The 18395-nt window shown below is 41.8% G+C and overlaps 2 protein-coding genes across 3 annotated transcripts in view; one reads left to right on the forward strand and one right to left on the reverse strand.

The window, feature by feature from the left end:
* The window catches only part of flii (FLII actin remodeling protein), a 69621-nt gene extending 55372 nt beyond the window's left edge, over nucleotides 1-14249 (forward strand). The window contains exons 24-30 of the mRNA XM_048552110.2: nucleotides 662-816; nucleotides 3193-3253; nucleotides 4788-4916; nucleotides 6213-6319; nucleotides 6899-7004; nucleotides 8075-8140; nucleotides 8478-14249. Coding sequence (XP_048408067.1) covers nucleotides 662-816; nucleotides 3193-3253; nucleotides 4788-4916; nucleotides 6213-6319; nucleotides 6899-7004; nucleotides 8075-8140; nucleotides 8478-8612 — 759 coding nt within the window. The 3' untranslated portion in view covers nucleotides 8613-14249. The remainder of the gene's footprint in view (nucleotides 1-661; nucleotides 817-3192; nucleotides 3254-4787; nucleotides 4917-6212; nucleotides 6320-6898; nucleotides 7005-8074; nucleotides 8141-8477) is intronic.
* Nucleotides 14250-14311: 62 nt separating this feature from the next.
* The window catches only part of llgl1 (LLGL scribble cell polarity complex component 1), a 105794-nt gene continuing 101710 nt past the window's right edge, over nucleotides 14312-18395 (reverse strand). For both annotated transcript variants that reach the window (XM_048552495.2, XM_048552494.2), the window contains exon 23: nucleotides 14312-15509. In XM_048552495.2, the coding sequence (XP_048408452.2) occupies nucleotides 15491-15509 (19 nt within the window). In that variant the 3' untranslated portion in view covers nucleotides 14312-15490. The remainder of the gene's footprint in view (nucleotides 15510-18395) is intronic.

Consider the following 18395-nt stretch of genomic DNA (forward strand, 5'->3'; position numbering starts at 1 on the left):
CATAACCATAATCAGGCTTATGTTACATTACTTTTTGTCATTTAGCATGGAGGGGTTGCCAAGGCATCCTCACTAGGTTCGGTACTCCCATATCTTTTGGGTTACATGAAAAACATGTCTGACGGAATGGTGCACAGCCTACCACACTTTTTATATTTCAACTAATAACAGTTAATCTATTCACTATAATTGCTTGTGAAGTTACAATTAAGAATGTCTCGAATGATAAAAGGGTCCATCTTGCATTCAAATTTAATTGGAAATGGAACAGTCAAATGGCTCCACTCTGCTTTAGAATCCAATCTTCCAACCAGCTGAACTAATTGACCCCCATGACTGACTCTCTCTAAGGCAATTGAGAGTAAAACACACTGTATGGAACTGAGATCTCGCAGAGACTAGACTGAGTATAGATTGCCCTGCCTTTTAGAGAAGAAAACAGACAATGATAACTATAAGCTTGTATGCAGCTATATGGCTTCAGTTAAAGTATTGTGCCCACCCTCCTGTCTTATTTCAAGATCTGAAGAAAAGAAGGAGCAGTGTCCTACGTGTTGCTGCTGGAACCATGCCGTTATATAGTGGGAATGTTGTGTAGGAGCTTGAAAATGCAAGGAAGTAAAGAGAAATTAAATGAGATGGATTAATTTTTGTCTGTCAGGTGGTGCGGATGACCCAGCAGCAGGAGAACCTGAAGTTCCTTTCTCATTTCAAAAGGAAATTCATTATTCACAAAGGGAAGAGAAAGGCCCCGGAGAATGGTGTGCAACCCAGCCTCTACCACATCCGCACCAACGGCAGTGCCCTCTGCTCTAGGTGAGGCTTTGCAAACCTGACGTTGATATAACATTGTTCCTTTCCCCTTCTTTCTCCTCACGTTACTCCAGCTCTGCTCGGATGGATAAGTGACTAACTGATACCCAGTTTATCTCATTACTTGTTTCTGGGATGCTTCTGAGGTTATTTCCTCCTCCAGTTGCTGGAGTCCATGTGATGAAGCTACTTCCAAGAAGTGTTTTCAGTGCATAATTTCATAAATCAACTCAGTGACAAGGAAAAAACAATGATAGATATCTAGTGAATGTGGATTTTTTTGTGATTTGTTGTAGAACTGAATGTTGATTAGTTTTTCTATGCACCTGTTTCTCCTCTTTTTTAATGATGAAGACCACAGGCAGAGAAGTTCTGGTGAAGCAAACATAGTTACTTAGTGCAGTACATATACTAAGTTGTAAAACACCGTGGCCACATGCTGGTAGAGGAGACCGAGACACAGTAAGTAACTGGAAAGTTAGGTCAACATGAAATTTGCTGGTAAATGATTTGCTAGTTTAATTATAAAGTAAAAGTCAGAATCCAACCTACAACAAATAACATTTAAAGGAAGTTAAAATAGTGTAGATAAACAAACGATTGCTTGTTAGGGGCAGATAGCTTTCAAACATGAAATTTCTTACCTGAATGACATATCACTTACTCTATCAGGAAGTTGAGAATAACAAATGACTCATCCAAGCTCTCTGTATAAGAAAGTCTTGTTCAGAGCACAGGGACAGGTGAAGGACCCTCTGCCAGAGTGACATGGAGATAATGAGTAACTGGGAATTTTTGGGTCAATGAGGGAATTCTGGGCAGAGGGAATATGTAATGTTTTACTCTAAGAAATAAAGCCTCCAGAACAAGAAGTGAGCAGGAAAGAAAATAAAATGCCAATTGAGAAGTCTGAGACCAACAACGGAAAGGGTGCCGAGAAAGTAGATGATTGGTAAGCAAGTTTGGTCAGTGTTTGCAGTATTTAATGTACACAGTTGAGTATAGAGTTTGTTTTTAAGTCTGTAGACATTTTTCTCTCTCTTGAGAAATTGTTGTTGAATTTTCATAAGTCTATACTTTATTCTAAGCATGACAAGTACTTTTTGGTTGTGAGTGACAACTCAAAGGCCAAGTAGAGTGTACATGCTGCAGTGTGTTTGTAAAGACATAGATTTGCTACATATCTCAGACAAACTGTCCTGTGCGCGCGTGCACACCCTGTTGTTAGTCACAAACAGTCCCCATTAACAACTACTCACCCTCCTAGCCTGATCATTAGCAACTCCTTTGTCTGTCCAACTGCCTTTCTCTCTCTTTGGGCTCTATCCTATATTGTTTACTCCCTATCCTACCCACCTCCCTGTTTTCTGCATATATACTGACATTTTCCCAGCCACTATCAGTTCTGAGGAAGGGTCACCGGACCCAAAATGTTAACTCTGTTTTCTCCTCCACAGATGCTGCCAGAACTGCTGAGCTTTTCCAGCAACTTTGTTTTTGTTCCTGTCGTTGGCTGCAAAAGCTTGAGCTCAGTGTTTCAGAGCTTGAGCTGTGGCTGGAATCACGTTGCGCATCTGTGAGGCAGAGCATTGGATAGCATGTGTAGGGAATTGGTCACGTCATAGTTTGTAAGTGTACAGGATAGAGGGAATGGGTCACGACTGGGAAAAGTTTAGAGGGATAGGGGCCAAACGTAGGCAAGAGGGACTAGTTTAGTTTGGGAAATTTGATTGGCATGGGTGAGTTGGACCGAAGGGTCTGTTCCCATGCTGTGTGACTATAGGTCCAAGATAACAAGAAATTTGTTTACTCTGTGTGGTGAACTTTTGAAATTCTCTGAGAGCTTGAGGTAGAGATGGATAGATTTCTGATCATTAGTGGCATGTGGGGGATGGGGTCAGTAAAAGGTATTGAAATGTTTGACCAGCCATGACCATATTGAATGGTGAGGCAGGGTTGACGAGCTGAATGGCCGACTACTGTTCCTGTGTTCCTCAGAAGTTGGATTTTGGTGCCCCGTGCTACTTTATTTCGCAAAATGTTCTGTTTTGAATGGTTCGTTGTTGTTGTTGCTGCTTCATCCAGGTAAGCAGGGACTGTTCAATCATTTTTGATTTCTGTGTTAAAGAATATAAAGAGAGTTTGAGGATCAGGAGATGAGTGAGTAATCCAGCTCCCAACCTGTGACCTGCTCTTGTAGCTATAGTTGGTGCAAAATTGAAAAAATTGTAACTTAACTCAAGGTAAAAAAATTAGATATGTCTGGCAAAAGTACCAGGAGCAAGTTGTGCAATTACTTTCCTGCTACGTTTAAAGTTGGGTGGTGATGCTCTGATAATGTAGACATCCTATATTTTTAAAATAATCTGTTACTTGCAGGTGTATCCAGATCAACACAGATTCCAGTATGTTGAACTCAGAGTTTTGTTACATCCTCAAGGTAATGCTCAAGTATTACGAACAAACTAAAAGTTAAATTACATTGGATCTTTGTGCGTATGGTGTAGCTGCTGGCTAATAATCTTTGTTTATATATATCTCCTTTTAAAAAAAACAAAGTAACTTAAGTCACTTGAACCTGTAGAAGACAAAAATTTTACCAAGTTGCAAGATATTGGGATAAATGGTTAAAAGAACTTTGGGGGGAAACTTAGCTCATGATCTTGACAGCTGAAGATCTGGTCACTGATGCTTGAACAACTACATTCAGGCTTGTAAAGGTGACAAAATTAGAGAAGCACAGGTATCATAAGACAACCTGCGAGCAACCTGCTGTTAATTTCTGGGTTGTTGCATGGCTGTATTTTCATGCAGCCTACAGAGAATAAGACTGTGTGCGATTAAGAACATGGGTAGTTGTCAAGTCTGTGGGAGGTAAATACTGAGGGTGTAGCCTATAATGTATGAGAATCAGAATACACTTTTCTCAAGGAGTTATTAGGAACTACCAGTGTTGGAGTCAGAGATAAGTGTGGAGGTTGAGGAACACAGCAGGCCAGGCAGCATGAGGAGCAGGGAAGTTGACATTTTGGGACCCTTCTTCTGAACCTGGAGCTGGCTGACTGCCTCCATTAATCAGGGACCATTATGGTTGAAAATACTTGGTGATTGCTCAGGAAACCTATCCCAAAGTCAAAACTAGCACCCTGCTATAAACAGTCTGAGTTTGTTTCAGACAGTTGGCAAAGAGATGGATAGATTAGTCAACATTAGAACTAGTCAACAGAATTTGGAGTGGCAGCCAAAGACAATGTAACTTTATGCTTATTAAAATTGGATGCCAAATAAGCAATCTGATGATTTAGCAGTATTTTGAGGAAGTAAAAGAGGTGAGCCGAGTAAAGAGAGTATTGGTTTCAAGATTGGGAAACCACTAGGATAACTGAGATATACAAAGATCGACAAGTGCAACTGCTAGCTTAACTCTGTAAATGTCAATACACAGCTGATGTATACTCGTCAGGGTGGCAAGACAGCTCCAAGGACCAAAAGGGAGAGAAAATGTTGAATGGAACAGAAGACTAGGCTGCTGAATAATAAATCTATGAAAAAAGCTCACTCTGATAGAAGTGAAAGGAAATAGACTAATGCGTTGGAATGGAGTCAAGTATAAATCCATAACATCTGCACTTTTATGACTAGAATCCGTCAATCTCGGTCTGCGTATGTGGTTGCTGTCATGTTATCACACCAGAGGCTGGTGACAGAAGGGTTTTATGTGGATTTGTACTAAAATCTAAGTAATAAATTTCTAAAAGTAGTTCTGCTAGATGCAGAATTAATTGATTTCAGCTGAACTGTAGTTGGGATATAAGTTATCCTCCATGACCTGGTTAGAGTCAGGTTCATGTTCTCATTTCTTCATAACTCCTACAGGAAAATGTATGTGATTAAAACTTGTTTTTAAGGGTCTGAGGTTAAATATTTGTCTGTACAAGTTTGTATCTTGTTTGCTAACTATTCTGCTCCCTTAGGTGCCTTTTGAGAGTATTGATAATCAAGGAATTGTCTACACCTGGGTTGGACGTGCAGCAGACCCAGATGAGGCCAAACTTGCTGAAGATATCATGAATAATATGTTTGACGAAACATACAGCAAACAGGTAATCAATTGTTGAGACTTCCAAATCAGAAAAGAACTAGAAAACTTGATTCTCTTATTTTCCTAAGTGAAAAGTCATTTTTTTGATGCAATTAATGGTTATGGTGAGATAAAAATGAGACAAGAAGTCATTTGTCTTGAGTCTGCAGTGCAAGTGCAAATGTATATTGCATCATATTGTTCTCCTTAACGTTTCACAGCTGGGTGATGACTTGTTAAGGACATTGTTTTATTCTCCTCGCCCCAGTCTCTGTTCTTGAACCTGGGACTTTTGGTACCTCTTTTTTTTTTAAAAGTTGATTTATAGGACGTAGGCATTGCTGGCTGGTCAGTGTTTATTGGCCCTCTCTAGTTGCTTTTCAGAAGGTGATGGTGAGCTGCCTTCTCGAACAGCTGCAGTTCACCTGTTGTGGGTCGACCCACAATGCTTTTGGGTCAGTGCTTGCAGGGGAAATGAGGTTTCTTATCTAGTCCCTTGACTGTCTTCCGAACTGTGAGCTTATTTTCCCTGCACCTGTCTGACACTCCTGCAGTGTCTCTCCCCGTAACCCTGGAGCAGACTTGTCGCTGCTTTCTGTGAAGGCCCCCAAATGAATAATACAGCTCACATTTGCACAGCTTGTGGCCACTCCAATGTGAGGTAATTTCTTTCCCATATGTGGTGATAAGTTATTTAGTTGGATTGAAGCAGTGTCTAATTGCAGAATCTTCCAGTCGTTTGTGTATTTGAAGTCCTGGTGATGGATTGCATAGGACCCTAGAGGGCAGCAGGCTGCCAGTTGGTCCAGTGTAGTCGAAATTGTTCTGGAACAAACACTTGTTTTTTGTTCTGAGAGGGGCCAAACCATTAATTCCAATCACTGTGGATCGTTTTCAAGTGTATACTTGACAACTTGAATGAAGTTTGAGAAACAAGTTATTAATTTTATTTTAAAAGTTTTTAAAAAACCTGGAGCTGGCCGCCTCCATTATCAGGGACTCTCATAGTTGGGGTTGGGCAAAATGGATTTTTGCAGTAAGCAAGCAATTACTGTTTAGAGATCCCTGTTTTTATGGAACAAGAAATCCAGCACAATATTTTTACACGTACTCTAGGGCTAAGTTTTAAACAAGACGTAATGCCCTGAGCTGGGACAGTGTGACATCCTAGTCTGAGGCCAATACAGAATTTGCACTGTAGTTGCTGCAGCTGATTTATGGCTGTACAGTTTTCTGCACTCCCCTTCCAATGCTGTTCTGGAAGCTACATATTTTATCACTGGCCACTGGCTACAGGTAATTTGATGTGTTATTTTAGGTGATAAATGAGGGAGAGGAACCTGAGAACTTCTTCTGGGTTGGAATAGGTGGAGAGAAGCAATATGATGAAGATGCAGAATACATGAAGCACTCAAGACTTTTTAGGTATGTGGGGCAGATTGGATCATGTGCACAAACCATTATTCTACCTGTATGTTTACTTTAGATTGGCTATATACTGTATGATATGGTGCTGTGTTTGATGATTGAAAATATATTTTCAGGTTAGTAGAGTTTGGGTTGGTCATTTTTTTTTTAATAAATTGAAGGAATCCTTTTCAAATTATTTTTAAGTCTGATTCTGCCTATCCCCAACTAAATTATAGCCACTAGAATGCTTCAGTACTTGTCTAAACCTGTAGTTTGGTGCTCTTTTTTAAAATTTACTTACTGGAAGCTTATCTTACCTAAGCCTACCTAACTCTCAAAACTAACCTTGATAACCTGGTCTCTGATGCTGTAGCTACACTCCCATAGGCACTGAAGTGCTGCACGAGTGGCAGTAATGCTTCCCTCTGGCTCACACCAAGTCTAATTTCAGCAGTTAAACATTCAGCTATGGTGTAGCCATTTGTGAAGACGGACTCCAGTTTGAGAAACACAAACTTGATTTCTAGGTGGAGTTCCAAAGCAGTTATTTGCTAATGTAATGTATTATGTATCTTTTTTTTTTCGAAAATAAAGGTGTTCCAATGAGAAGGGATATTTCTCTGTGTCTGAGAAGTGCTCAGACTTCTGTCAGGATGATCTCGCAGATGATGACATCATGCTGCTTGACAATGGAAAAGAGGTTGGTGCTTACAACTGAAAAACTGCGGAAAGAAAGCAGGACAGTGGTACAAAACACTGGAATTTGAAGCTGATGCACTACATTTGAGGTTGAGGCTGAGACACCCCAACTGTAGCCATGAAGTGGGCATCAGCCGTCTTGACCAAGTGTGGGTAGTTCACTAAGAGTTGAACCTGGAAGCAACTTCCTTTTATGTGGGACACAGCCCTGCATAGACCTGTGGCGTGCCTATTTTGAGCCACGGAGGCAAATTCCAAAAGTCACCCATCTATTCTTGGCCGTGGATCTTCAGGAGCAGTGTACACACTTCTTTTAATTCCAAGGTGTCAATACTGTAATACTCCATTGTATTGTGGAACCCTTATACTGCAGATAGAGGCGGTTTGGTCCCCCCATTTACCATAGTTAAGCCATCTAGCCTGCATATCCCCCAAACACTGCAGGGCAATTTAGCGGAGCTAATCAACTTTACCTGCACATTTCGGAACTGTGGGCTAAAACCAGATCACCTCTGGGAAACACGTCGAGACATGGGGAAGAACATGCAAACTGATCACCCAGGGCCGGATTTGAACCTGGGTCCCTATGAGGTAGCAGTGGTGAACACTTGCTGACCCACTGGTCACGAACTCTGAGCCACACAGCAGATATGGTCACTAAAGGTGCAAATAGTTCATTAATTTATTCAAAAGTAGAAATCAAAATTTCTATATTTGTGTGTAAATTTAAATATTTTATGAAGCTGAGCTGAATTATAAAGTCATTATGTAAATGAGTAAATATATACTCAGAGGGAGTCTCACATACAGTTTTTTTTGTTCATGCCCTGAGCGGCTATGCTATTGTCAGTTAGTGGTGTTGCTTAAAATCATGTTAGAAAGTAAACTTGTCAGCAAGAATGGTCTTGCTGTTACCATCATGCTTGAATAGGTTACAATTGCTTTAACTCACCATGGCTACAATATTGTTCCGAAATGTTCAGGTCAGAATAAGAAGCAAGCTGGTACTCCTTGCTGTTTCTAATTACAATTTCCTTCCTCAGTAATTATGTGAACATGTTTTTTTTTCAGGTTTACATGTGGGTAGGAACACAAACCAGTCAGGTGGAGATCAAATTGAGCCTTAAAGCTTGCCAGGTAAATATTTTCTTAAAAATACCAAAAAGGAAAAGTTAGTGACCAAGCCAGCCTGTCATAAACAGTTCCCTTGCATGCTATGTTTGATGGTGTTAAGGACTGAGGGTACAGCTTATTAGGATGAAAAAATGTCAACAAACCCATAGGTAGGTAGCAGAAGGGCAAAACTCAAAAGTCTAGGTAGTTCAGCCCTGAATTTCTTCTAATGCCCCTCTTTTATAGATGTTCACTATGCAATCTAGAATCGACATCTACAATTGCTCCCTTTTAAGGTATTTCTAATTATTGGATGACTCTAATTTGCTTGTTAATTTGGAGTTTTTTTTTTGCCTTTTAGGTTTACATCCAACACATGAGAGCCAAAGACAGTGAGCACCCACGCAAACTACGGCTGGTCCGGAAAGGGAATGAGCCCCATAATTTCACACGTTGCTTCCATGCTTGGGGTACCTTTAAAAAACCACTTGCTTAGGATACGCAAACACCAATCATGCCACAATGAGTGATCATCTTTATTTCCAACCCTTGACTTTATTATATATAAAAGTTAGGATCAACCGAGGGGAGATCTTCGAAGAAGCTTTTCACAAAAACTTTGCTGCGCTCCCTAAAGGCACATTATTTCATGTCAATAAGTCATTGCAATGAAGACTTGCTGATTCACCCAAAGTCTTTGAGTTCTTTACGTCAATGATGAGGGGATGAATAAAGCTTGTGATTGCAAGATTAGGGATAGAGCTGATATGGAGTTCCATATGCTGCATGATGGGGGCCAATAGTCTTCCTTTAAATCGTAATCTGCTGTTACAGTGACCTTGCTGTGCCAGGTCTGTGTATGTAATTATGGCTGCACTTCAAGAAAGGTAAGCTGTGAATTTAATGTTTACAGACTATTCTATGATGAAGTTGTAAGCCTAGTTAGGGAGCCTCCTCAGCTCCTCCTGATTGAGGAAATACTATTTAAACAATACCCTCAAGACCTGGCACTGACTGAAAGCAATATTTTTTTAAGCTATTTTCTTGTTTGGGTAATTGGTGTCAAAATTAAAGTAGTACCTAATGAGGTCAAATATCTCAATTTGATCCATGCCCAAGCTTACTATCAGTGACAACTGCTGTTTTTTGTTGGTAAAACTACACAAATGCACTGCACTGTTTAATGTTATGAATGCTCAGCATCTTGACTGTAGATTATAAAAAGGTGTGAATAAGCAAATGCCAGGTGTGATTAATGCTGTTTCTTAAAAAAAAAATGGGGAGAAAGGTGTTTATGCATGTCTGCATAATTTTAAGTTCAAGTTCAAGTTCCCAGGGCAGGTAGTTACCTGTACTACTTTTTAAAAAAAATACACTATACAGGTATTCAAGGTAATGCCTTCCGAATAAACCGAGTCAATTGAAAGCAAATAAGATTTTGCCCCACTTTTAACATGTGAACTTGGCACTTCTAGAATGTGCTGATGCCTGAGGACTAAAGGGAGCCAACTTGAGACAAACCAAATCATTTCTCACTTGCTGTTCAAAAAATAATGAACATCAGTATTACTTGCATCTTATTAGGAACACAATAGGTAGGTCCTGGCAGTAATGAAAGTGTTGGAGGAAACAACCAATAGATCATGATTCAGTCTAGTTATTTAAACAGGCCAGCAGCAGAACTAAATAGGATAGAGTTCAGTGAGGCTGGAGAAAAGGCATTTCATTATTATTTAAAAACCCGAAAGAACTGCAGATGTGAGAAACCGGAAACCAAGAAATATCTGGAAACTGAGCAAGTGTGACAGTTTCTGGGATGAGAATTCAGTTATTATTTTGGGTCCAGGGAACTTTCTTCAGAATTGATGGTAGGTAGGACAATGTGTTTTTTTGGCAGAGGATAGCAAGAATAAAGAGTAAAACACTAGATGGAGAGAGCCCAGAGAAGAGCAGTGGAGCAGATGAAGGAGTAGATACTAAGGGAACAGTTAGTGGCTAACAATGGACTGTGTAATAGTAGACCATGTGACAACAAAGCCTTTTGGGTTGGGTTCAGGACGTGGGAAGAGTCTGAAATCCTAAAATTGGAGTCAATAGTGAGTCCAGAAGGTTGTAAAGCAGAATACGAGGTCTTCCAGCTTGTGCTGAGCTGTGCTAGAGCACTGCAGCAAACCTGAGACCAGAAATGACGGCCAGTGTTGAAGTGGCAGGCAACTGGAAGTTTGGTCTTTTTCGTGGACAAAACATAAGTGCTCTATAAATTGGACACCCAGTCTATACTTAGTTTCTGCGATGTAGGAGACCAAATATTTACCTGTGCTTAAATTTGTAAAATCTGTAACCACCTTCTATGGGGTGTGTTTATATAACAGGCCAAGTGCCATTGGTTCTTTATGTACTGTGGCCCAGGGCTATGCGGCCTGGTATCAGACAATACACTAGATCGAATTATCGTACCTGCTGAATGTTTCCAATATCCATCATTTAGAACAAAAAATAAGGGTGGGGGGTGTAGGAATGAGTTGTGGGGAGAGTGATCTTAAAATAATCAAGTGTTAGCAGTAGGGAGCTAATCATAGGTCTACAAACAAATAAAATCGAGAGGTGAACTGAGAAACAAGGAGCAATGGTCATTTGCAGTTCATGCTTGAAGACTGAACAGGACTGTGTGTGTGTGCGCCAAATTGATAAACACAGAGATCTGGGGGTTCAGATCCATTGTTCCCTGAAGGTGGCAATGCATGTCAAGAGAGTGGTCAAGAAGGCATATGGCATGCTTTCCTTCATCAGACAGCATATTGAGTACAAGAGTTGGCAGGTCATGTTACAGTTGTATAAGACTTTGGTTCAGCCACATTTAAGAGTACTGTGTACAGTTCTGGTCGCCACATTACCAAAAGGATGTGGATGCCTTGGAGATGGTTCACCAGGATGTTGCCTGGTACAGAGGGTACTAGCTATGAAGAGATATTGAGTAGATTAGGACTATTTACATTAGAATGACTGAGCAGACGGAAGGGAACAATTGTGGTAGGTAACTCAGTAGTGAGGGGTACAGACATGCATTTCTGACTCCAGACATTAGCGTTCCAGGGACCGGATCAAGGAGGTTGCTGAACAGCTGCAGGTTATTGCAGAAGCTGAAGAGCTGAGGTTATGGGTCTGTCATTGGTTTCAATGACATAAGTAGAGGAATGTGGTCTTGCAACAAGAATTTAGGGAGCTAGGTAGCATAGCAAAATGAAGGATTTAAGGTTGTAATCTCTGGCTTGCTCCTGGTGCTATTGTGCATAGGAAGGTAGCCTTAGTTTCTTGCATTACTAGTTTATTCTGGAGAATGTGGAATCTGTATGAGTCAAACAGGTTGTACCTGAGCTGTGAAAAAAAACCCAACATCCATGGAGAATGGTCAGGAATCCATGCTATTCACTTTATATATAAACAATCTGGATGAAGGAACAAGGGTAGTCTTGCTAAGTTTGCAGATGACAAAGGTAGAGGAACAGGTAATAGGACTGTAGAAGCAATTGGATATGCTAGACAATGGAACACAAAGTGGGAAAATATGACATTATGTCCTTTTGGTAGTCAGAATAAAGATGTCAAACACTTCCTAGATGTGTAACAAATTCAGAAATCTGACGCACAAGGGGACTAGGCCATCCTATTTCAAGACTCAAAAGTTAAGCAGCAGGTTCAGTTGGCAGTTAGGAAGTCAAATGCAATTTTAACATTCGTTTCAGGAGGGCTAGAATGCAAGAGCAGAGATACATTGCAGAGGCTGCATTTAAAATTGTCAGCAGCCTTGACTCACTGAATGAACCTTTTAGAACTGATGAGGAAGAATCTGTTCAGGTAGAGAGCAGTGAATTTGTGGAATTCATTGTCATAGAAGGCCAAGTAGGCCAAGTCATTGAATGTATTTAAAATGACTCAAGTAGTAAGAGATCAAAAAAAAGTTACAGGGAGAAAGCAACAACAGGTGTGACAAACATACACCGTAAATCAAGCCTTGAGCTGAACAGCCTGGTTCTGCTTCTGCTTCTCTGGCCCTTTTATCCCAATTGCTGCCAAATTGGTTTAGAGGGGATGTACAATTGTTTGAGGAATTCCTCTATGACTGTAGAAGAAACATCAAATCAGACTATGAGGTGGAGTCTGTGCAGTTAAGGAGCTGGGCCAGGTTGGATCACATTGATGTCCTCCTCAGCCGGACTGTTAAGGCTGCTTGCATTAAAATCAATCTATTTGAAACTCAGTGCCCTGAAAGAGTGGTATAGGTGGGGACCATATTTTACTAGTATTGAGTCACGTAGAACATGCACAAGGGTTAGTTCAGACAATGTACTCAAGGGCTTTTTTTCTGTGCTGTGGATCTGAGTTATTCTACATTTCAGTCAAAAAGACAATGAAATCACTTCACTTAGAAGTACTGTTTGGGGTCCTGGCTACTGGCAAGAGTAAAAAAGCACTTAAGTGTAGATTTTAATGATATTTACATGACCAAACATTGGGGAAGTGTGCTACAGGCAACTTTTTTTCTTTAAGGAAAATCATGCTGACTGAGCATAAATCAGTGGTCTCCAAAAATTTCAGCTTGTACTAATTACAGCCCGAGTTCCTGCCCTGCAATGAAATGTGGGGAAAAAAAAATACATCACCACCTCCTGCTTTGCTTTGGATCAAGAAACACCCAGGTGTTCAATTTGTCTCAGTTCACAAAATAAAGGCTCTCTATCTCACAGAAAAGGGGTGAATGCAGGAGTTGGTTTTTGGCAGACTCTAAATTCTTCTCTGAAGGTTATATTCTGTCACAGCTATAAAGCAGGCTGCCATCTTTTGCAGCAGCAGGCAAATTCTAAATCCTTAAAGAAAACAAAAACAGGCACTGCACGGCATTTGTGCTACATTTCATTTCAACCTCTACAACTTCAGGGAGGCATTTAAATGATCTAATCTGTGGCTGTGTATTTAAGCCATCGACCAAACCTTCAGTGGACCAGACTACTGGCTAGAGAGAGTGTGTAATTTCAAGTTTTCTTCAAATTGAACTGACAGGCATGGTTTGGCTTAAAAGAAAGGACAGTAGGTTGAGTATCAAAGGTGAAAACTTTCTGCAGTTTGGTATCACATGATGAACACTGAAGATAAATGTAAAAAAGTGGAGTTAAATACATGGAAATCACAACATGATTTTCATTCAGGCTTTTGCTGATTTAGGAAAGCAAAAGGAGTTTGTGTTGAATTGCTCCAGGTAGTATCCTTTTTACATTGTCCTATTATTTGTAGCAAGTTATACAAAAGGTCACCCCACACTCGAGTACCAGGGAAGACTTAAGAACACACTTTTGTTTCCCCAGTGATCATCATGGCTCCATTCCCTTACCACCAATTTGACAACCTTGTAATTATATGATTTGTTATACTAGATCTCACACCTGCATAAAAAAATTATAGGAGAGACTGATTACTTTATTTCTAAAAAGATTAATCCATTAGATAACATGTGTTTCTGTAACTTATTCTACTAGAAAATGTTATTGTAAACAGCATTTTTAAAAAAAAACAAGGTTTCATAGGGTCTGTTACATCAATATCAAAATAAGCCTCCAATGTAAAGACCAACCAAAAACACAAATGCTATCAGCTTTCCACAAGGAAATAAACAACCTTGTGAACAAACCCATGTAGAAATTATGGTTGAAGAATCTCTTGTAAAAAGGAGGAATATTTACAAATAAATTGTACCATTCTGTTCAGACAATCAGTTTGGAACACTAGAAATAATAATATTTACAGGGACCGAGTGTGAAATGAAATCATACCAGTGCAGCACTTGATAACAGCCAAAGGTCTCGACTTTGGAACACAGTGCATATGAGAGAGATATGTACTGCAAGTGCACAACACCGCCCCATTGGACTTGTCTAATCACATCACCAGTGAAACAAAATTTAATTGCCAGAAGAGACTTCAGCATGATCAGATAATTTAAACAATTCTAGATTTTTAAAACAGACCAACTTTCTGTACAGATGAAGCTTTTAAGACTTACAATCACATAGAAACTGTCCACAAGAGAAACAGCAGCAAATTTCTGCAATTTAATTTCATGATCAACTCTGAAAAGAATAACGTGATCCCAGAGAGGTCTACTCTCAAGTGGGTTTGGCGGGGGGGGGGGGGGGGGGGGGCGCCACGGGGGTGGTGGTGGTGGTGGTGGGTGGGGGTAGATGTGGTCACAAGGATGAAAGCTGGTTGCTGGAATTTAACGTGAAAAAACTGCACAATTAATTAAAAATGTAAAAATAATTAATACAAAAATCAGTTACAGAATGTATGTATACTACAGTGAGGTGACATCACCAAGCTTGAGTTAAAGATGCAAGTGCACTGTTATTTACACGACAGACTTAAAAGGGTCAATTTTACAAACTCATATCAAGCATTTAAAACAGAATCCACAAGCTTACAGAGTTGGAGCAGACTTGTGCTTTTTTCAATTTCTGATTGGAGCAATATCACTTTCTGTTGATCAAAGGCCAGGTAGCTCAGACAGCAAGACATTCACTAGGCTTCTTCAAATTGCAAGAGCACACATTATCCAACTGGCTACAGGAGGCAAGCAGAATCTGGTCAGCACACTGAATTCCTTCCACTAGGAATGTGAACTAGACCTCAAATGGCGCAGCAATTCAGAGACACAAACACAGGTCTTCTTCATTTGTGCTCTCATAACCCTAGAATCAGCTACAAACAACTGTAAAAAATAAGATTTTTGAAAGCCAAATGATTAATGAAGAGAATTCAACTCCCTCTGAACTACAGAAGGGCTCCATTGTTTCCACTTCATTGAGACGAGTATACAAAACTACAAAGAAAGCAGAGTCACAAAGCTCTTGGAAGGTGAAAGATCCTCTGCTGTTGCTGACTGCAATTCAGTGCCTGGAGACAATGAGAATGATGCAATTGTTTGAAACTGGTTCTCAAACTGGAAAAAATGTGGGGAGAAAAAAAAATCAACAGCACAAACTTGAGATGATTACATATTCCCCAGATCTGTTTCTCCTTCATGCAAACAGCAAAGACTGAAAACAGTACAAAAGGTGATTTGTACGCTTCAGGTAGTCAGTTTTATAATCTTGTTTAGTGTTGCAAAAGTTTTTTTTTTATTGGCATAGGCAAGCAGGGAGCAGCTGGTATCTAGCTTCAGACAAGGATCTTCTCAAAAACAGTCTTTTGGCACTGATGATGTGACAATTCTAAGTATTATCCACATCAATAGCCATGACCCCAGTATGAAGCTTAGGCTGTTAATGCTGGTACAATTCCTCTTCTGTAAAGCCAACCGCAAAGTCACAAGGTGTCTTCAGTTCACAAATTCTGATATTCCCTGTTTAAAGAGGAAGAACATTAAAATTACAAATAACCTAAATAAAAGAAACCAAATTCTCAAAAGCTAGAAACAGAGGTCCAGGGACATGATTAATAAGTACCACAAACAAGGTACAGAAATCAAAAAGGCTATTTTAGGTTTCATATCCAAAAGGGATACAACACAAAGGCAGTGAAAGCCATGGTAAATCTTTATAGGATTAAAAAGGTGTAAAGCACAGAAATCAGTTAGCCCAACTTGTACATGTTTATACAGTGCACTCAAGTCTCCCGCATATTTTCTCCCCATCTATTTCCTTCCCTTTGACTGCTGGTCTAATTTAGGTGGAATCTCTGCCAATCACTTCAGCTCCCTGTGCACCACTGTTGGGGTGAAATTTCTCCAGAATTCCCAACTGGAATTCTTGGTGGCCATCTCATATTAAAGTATGTAATTATGTTCTTCCTCATAAGGAAACATTGTTATCCATTGTCAAAACTTTTCATTTTATTAGCCAACAGTTGCAGAACATCATCTACCTGGATATTTATACTAGCTGTCTCATTATCCAGTGGGCTTTGTTTGGAAGTAATGACATCTAGAATTGTACATTTAGTCATGAAATATTTCCGATACAAAAGTTGCATAAATAAACACATGCCTCAAATTTCAGAGGCTCCAATACTACCCTTAGCAAAAACCAGATTGAGAGTAGAGTCTACAAGTAGAAAAAGGGGAAATGTCTATTTGCATTGTCTGTAAGCACTGACCCACTTTTCTACAGAGAGACTTGGCAGCAATCGGAAGAGCATCAGGAACTGCTGCACACATGCATAACTGTCCTGACAGGTAACCATTTCCCCCTGAGGATTTCACTGGGAAAACTAGATGCTGCCATTAAAGAAACTCATAGCAATGCAATTCTCTATGTAGCACATAGGACAAAAATTACTGGAGAGACAGAGATAATGGGAACTGCAGATGCTGGAGATTCCAAGATAATAAAATGTGAGGCTGGATGAACACAGCAGGCCAAGCAGCATCTCAGGAGCACAAAAGCTGACGTTTCGGGCCTAGACCCTTCATCAGAGAGGGGGATGGGGGGAGGGAACTGGAATAAATAGGGAGAGAGGGGGAGGCGGACCGAAGATGGAGAGTAAAGAAGATAGGTGGAGAGAGTGTAGGTGGGGAGGTAGGGAGGGGATAGATCAGTCCAGGGAAGACGGACAGGTCAAGGTGGGATGAGGTTAGTAGGTAGTGGGGGGTGCGGCTAGGGGTGGGAGGAAGGGATGGGTGAGAGGAAGAACCAATTAGGGAGGCAGAGACAGGTTGGACTGGTTTTGGGATGCAGTGGGTGGGGGGGGGGGAAGATCTGGGCTGGTTGTGTGGTGCAGTGGGGGGAGGGGACGAACTGGGCTGGTTGAGGGATGCAGTAGGGGAAGGGGAGATTTTGAAACTGGTGAAGTCCACATTGATACCATATGGCTGCAGGGTTCCCAGGCGGAATATGAGTTGCTGTTCCTGCAACCTTCGGGTGGCATCATTGTGGCAGTGCAGGAGGCCCATGATGGACATGTCATCAAGAGAATGGGAGGGGGAGTGGAAATGGTTTGCGACTGGGAGGTGCAGTTGTTTTTTGCGAACTGAGCGGAGGTGTTCTGCAAAGCGGTCCCCAAGCCTCCGCTTGGTTTCCCCAATGTAGAGGAGGCCGCACCGGGTACAGTGGATGCAGTATACCACATTGGCAGATGTGCAGGTGAACCTCTGCTTGATGTGGAATGTCATCTTGGGGCCTGGGATGGGGGTGAGGGAGGTGGTGTGGGGACAAGTGTAGCATTTCCTGCGGTTGCAGGGGAAGGTGCCGGGTGTGGTGGGGTTGGAGGGCAGTGTGGAGCGAACAAGGGAGTCACGGAGGAGAGAGTGGTCTCTCCGGAAAGCAGACAGGGGAGGGGATGGAAAAATGTCTTGGGTGGTGGGGTCGGATTGTAAATGGCGGAAGTGTCGGAGGATAATGCGTTGTATCCGGAGGTTGGTAGGGTGGTGTGTGAGAACGAGGGGGATCCTCTTGGGGCGGTTGTGGCGGGGGCGGGGTGTGAGGGATGTGTCGCGGGAGACGCGGTCAAGGGCGTTCTCGATCACCGTGGGGGGAAGTTGCGGTCCTTAAAGAACTTGGACATCTGGGATGTGCGGGAGTGGAATGTCTTGTGGGAGCAGATGCGGCGGAGGCGGAGGAATTGGGAATAGGGGATGGAATTTTTGCAGGAGGGTGGGTGGGAGGAGGTGTATTCTAGGTAGCTGTGGGAGTCGGTGGGCTTGAAATGGACATCAGTTACAAGCTGGTTGCCTGAGATGGAGACTGAGAGGTCCAGGAAGGTGAGGGATGTGCTGGAGATGGCCCAGGTGAACTGAAGGTTGGGGTGGAAGGTGTTGGTGAAGTGGATGAACTGTTCGAGCTCCTCTGGGGAGCAAGAGGCGGCGCCGATACAGTCATCAATGTACCGGAGGAAGAGGTGGGGTTTGGGGCCTGTGTAGGTGCGGAAGAGGGACTGTTCCACGTAACCTACAAAGAGGCAGGCATAGCTGGGGCCCATGCGGGTGCCCATGGCCACCCGCTTAGTCTGTAGGAAGTGGGAGGAGTCAAAAGAGAAGTTGTTGAGTGTGAGGACGAGTTCAGCTAGGCGGATGAGTGTGTCGGTGGAGGGGGACTGGTCGGGCCTGCGGGACAGGAAGAAGCGGAGGGCCTTGAGGCCATCTCCATGCGGAATGCAGGTGTACAGGGACTGGACGTCCATGGTGAATATGAGGTGTTGGGGGCCAGGGAATTGGAAGTCCTGGAGGAGGTGGAGGGCGTGGGTGGTGTCACGGACGTAGGTGGAGTTCCTGGACCAAAGGGGAGAAAATGGA

Source organism: Stegostoma tigrinum, chromosome 23, assembly GCF_030684315.1.
Source record: "Stegostoma tigrinum isolate sSteTig4 chromosome 23, sSteTig4.hap1, whole genome shotgun sequence".
NCBI lineage: Eukaryota > Metazoa > Chordata > Chondrichthyes > Orectolobiformes > Stegostomatidae > Stegostoma > Stegostoma tigrinum.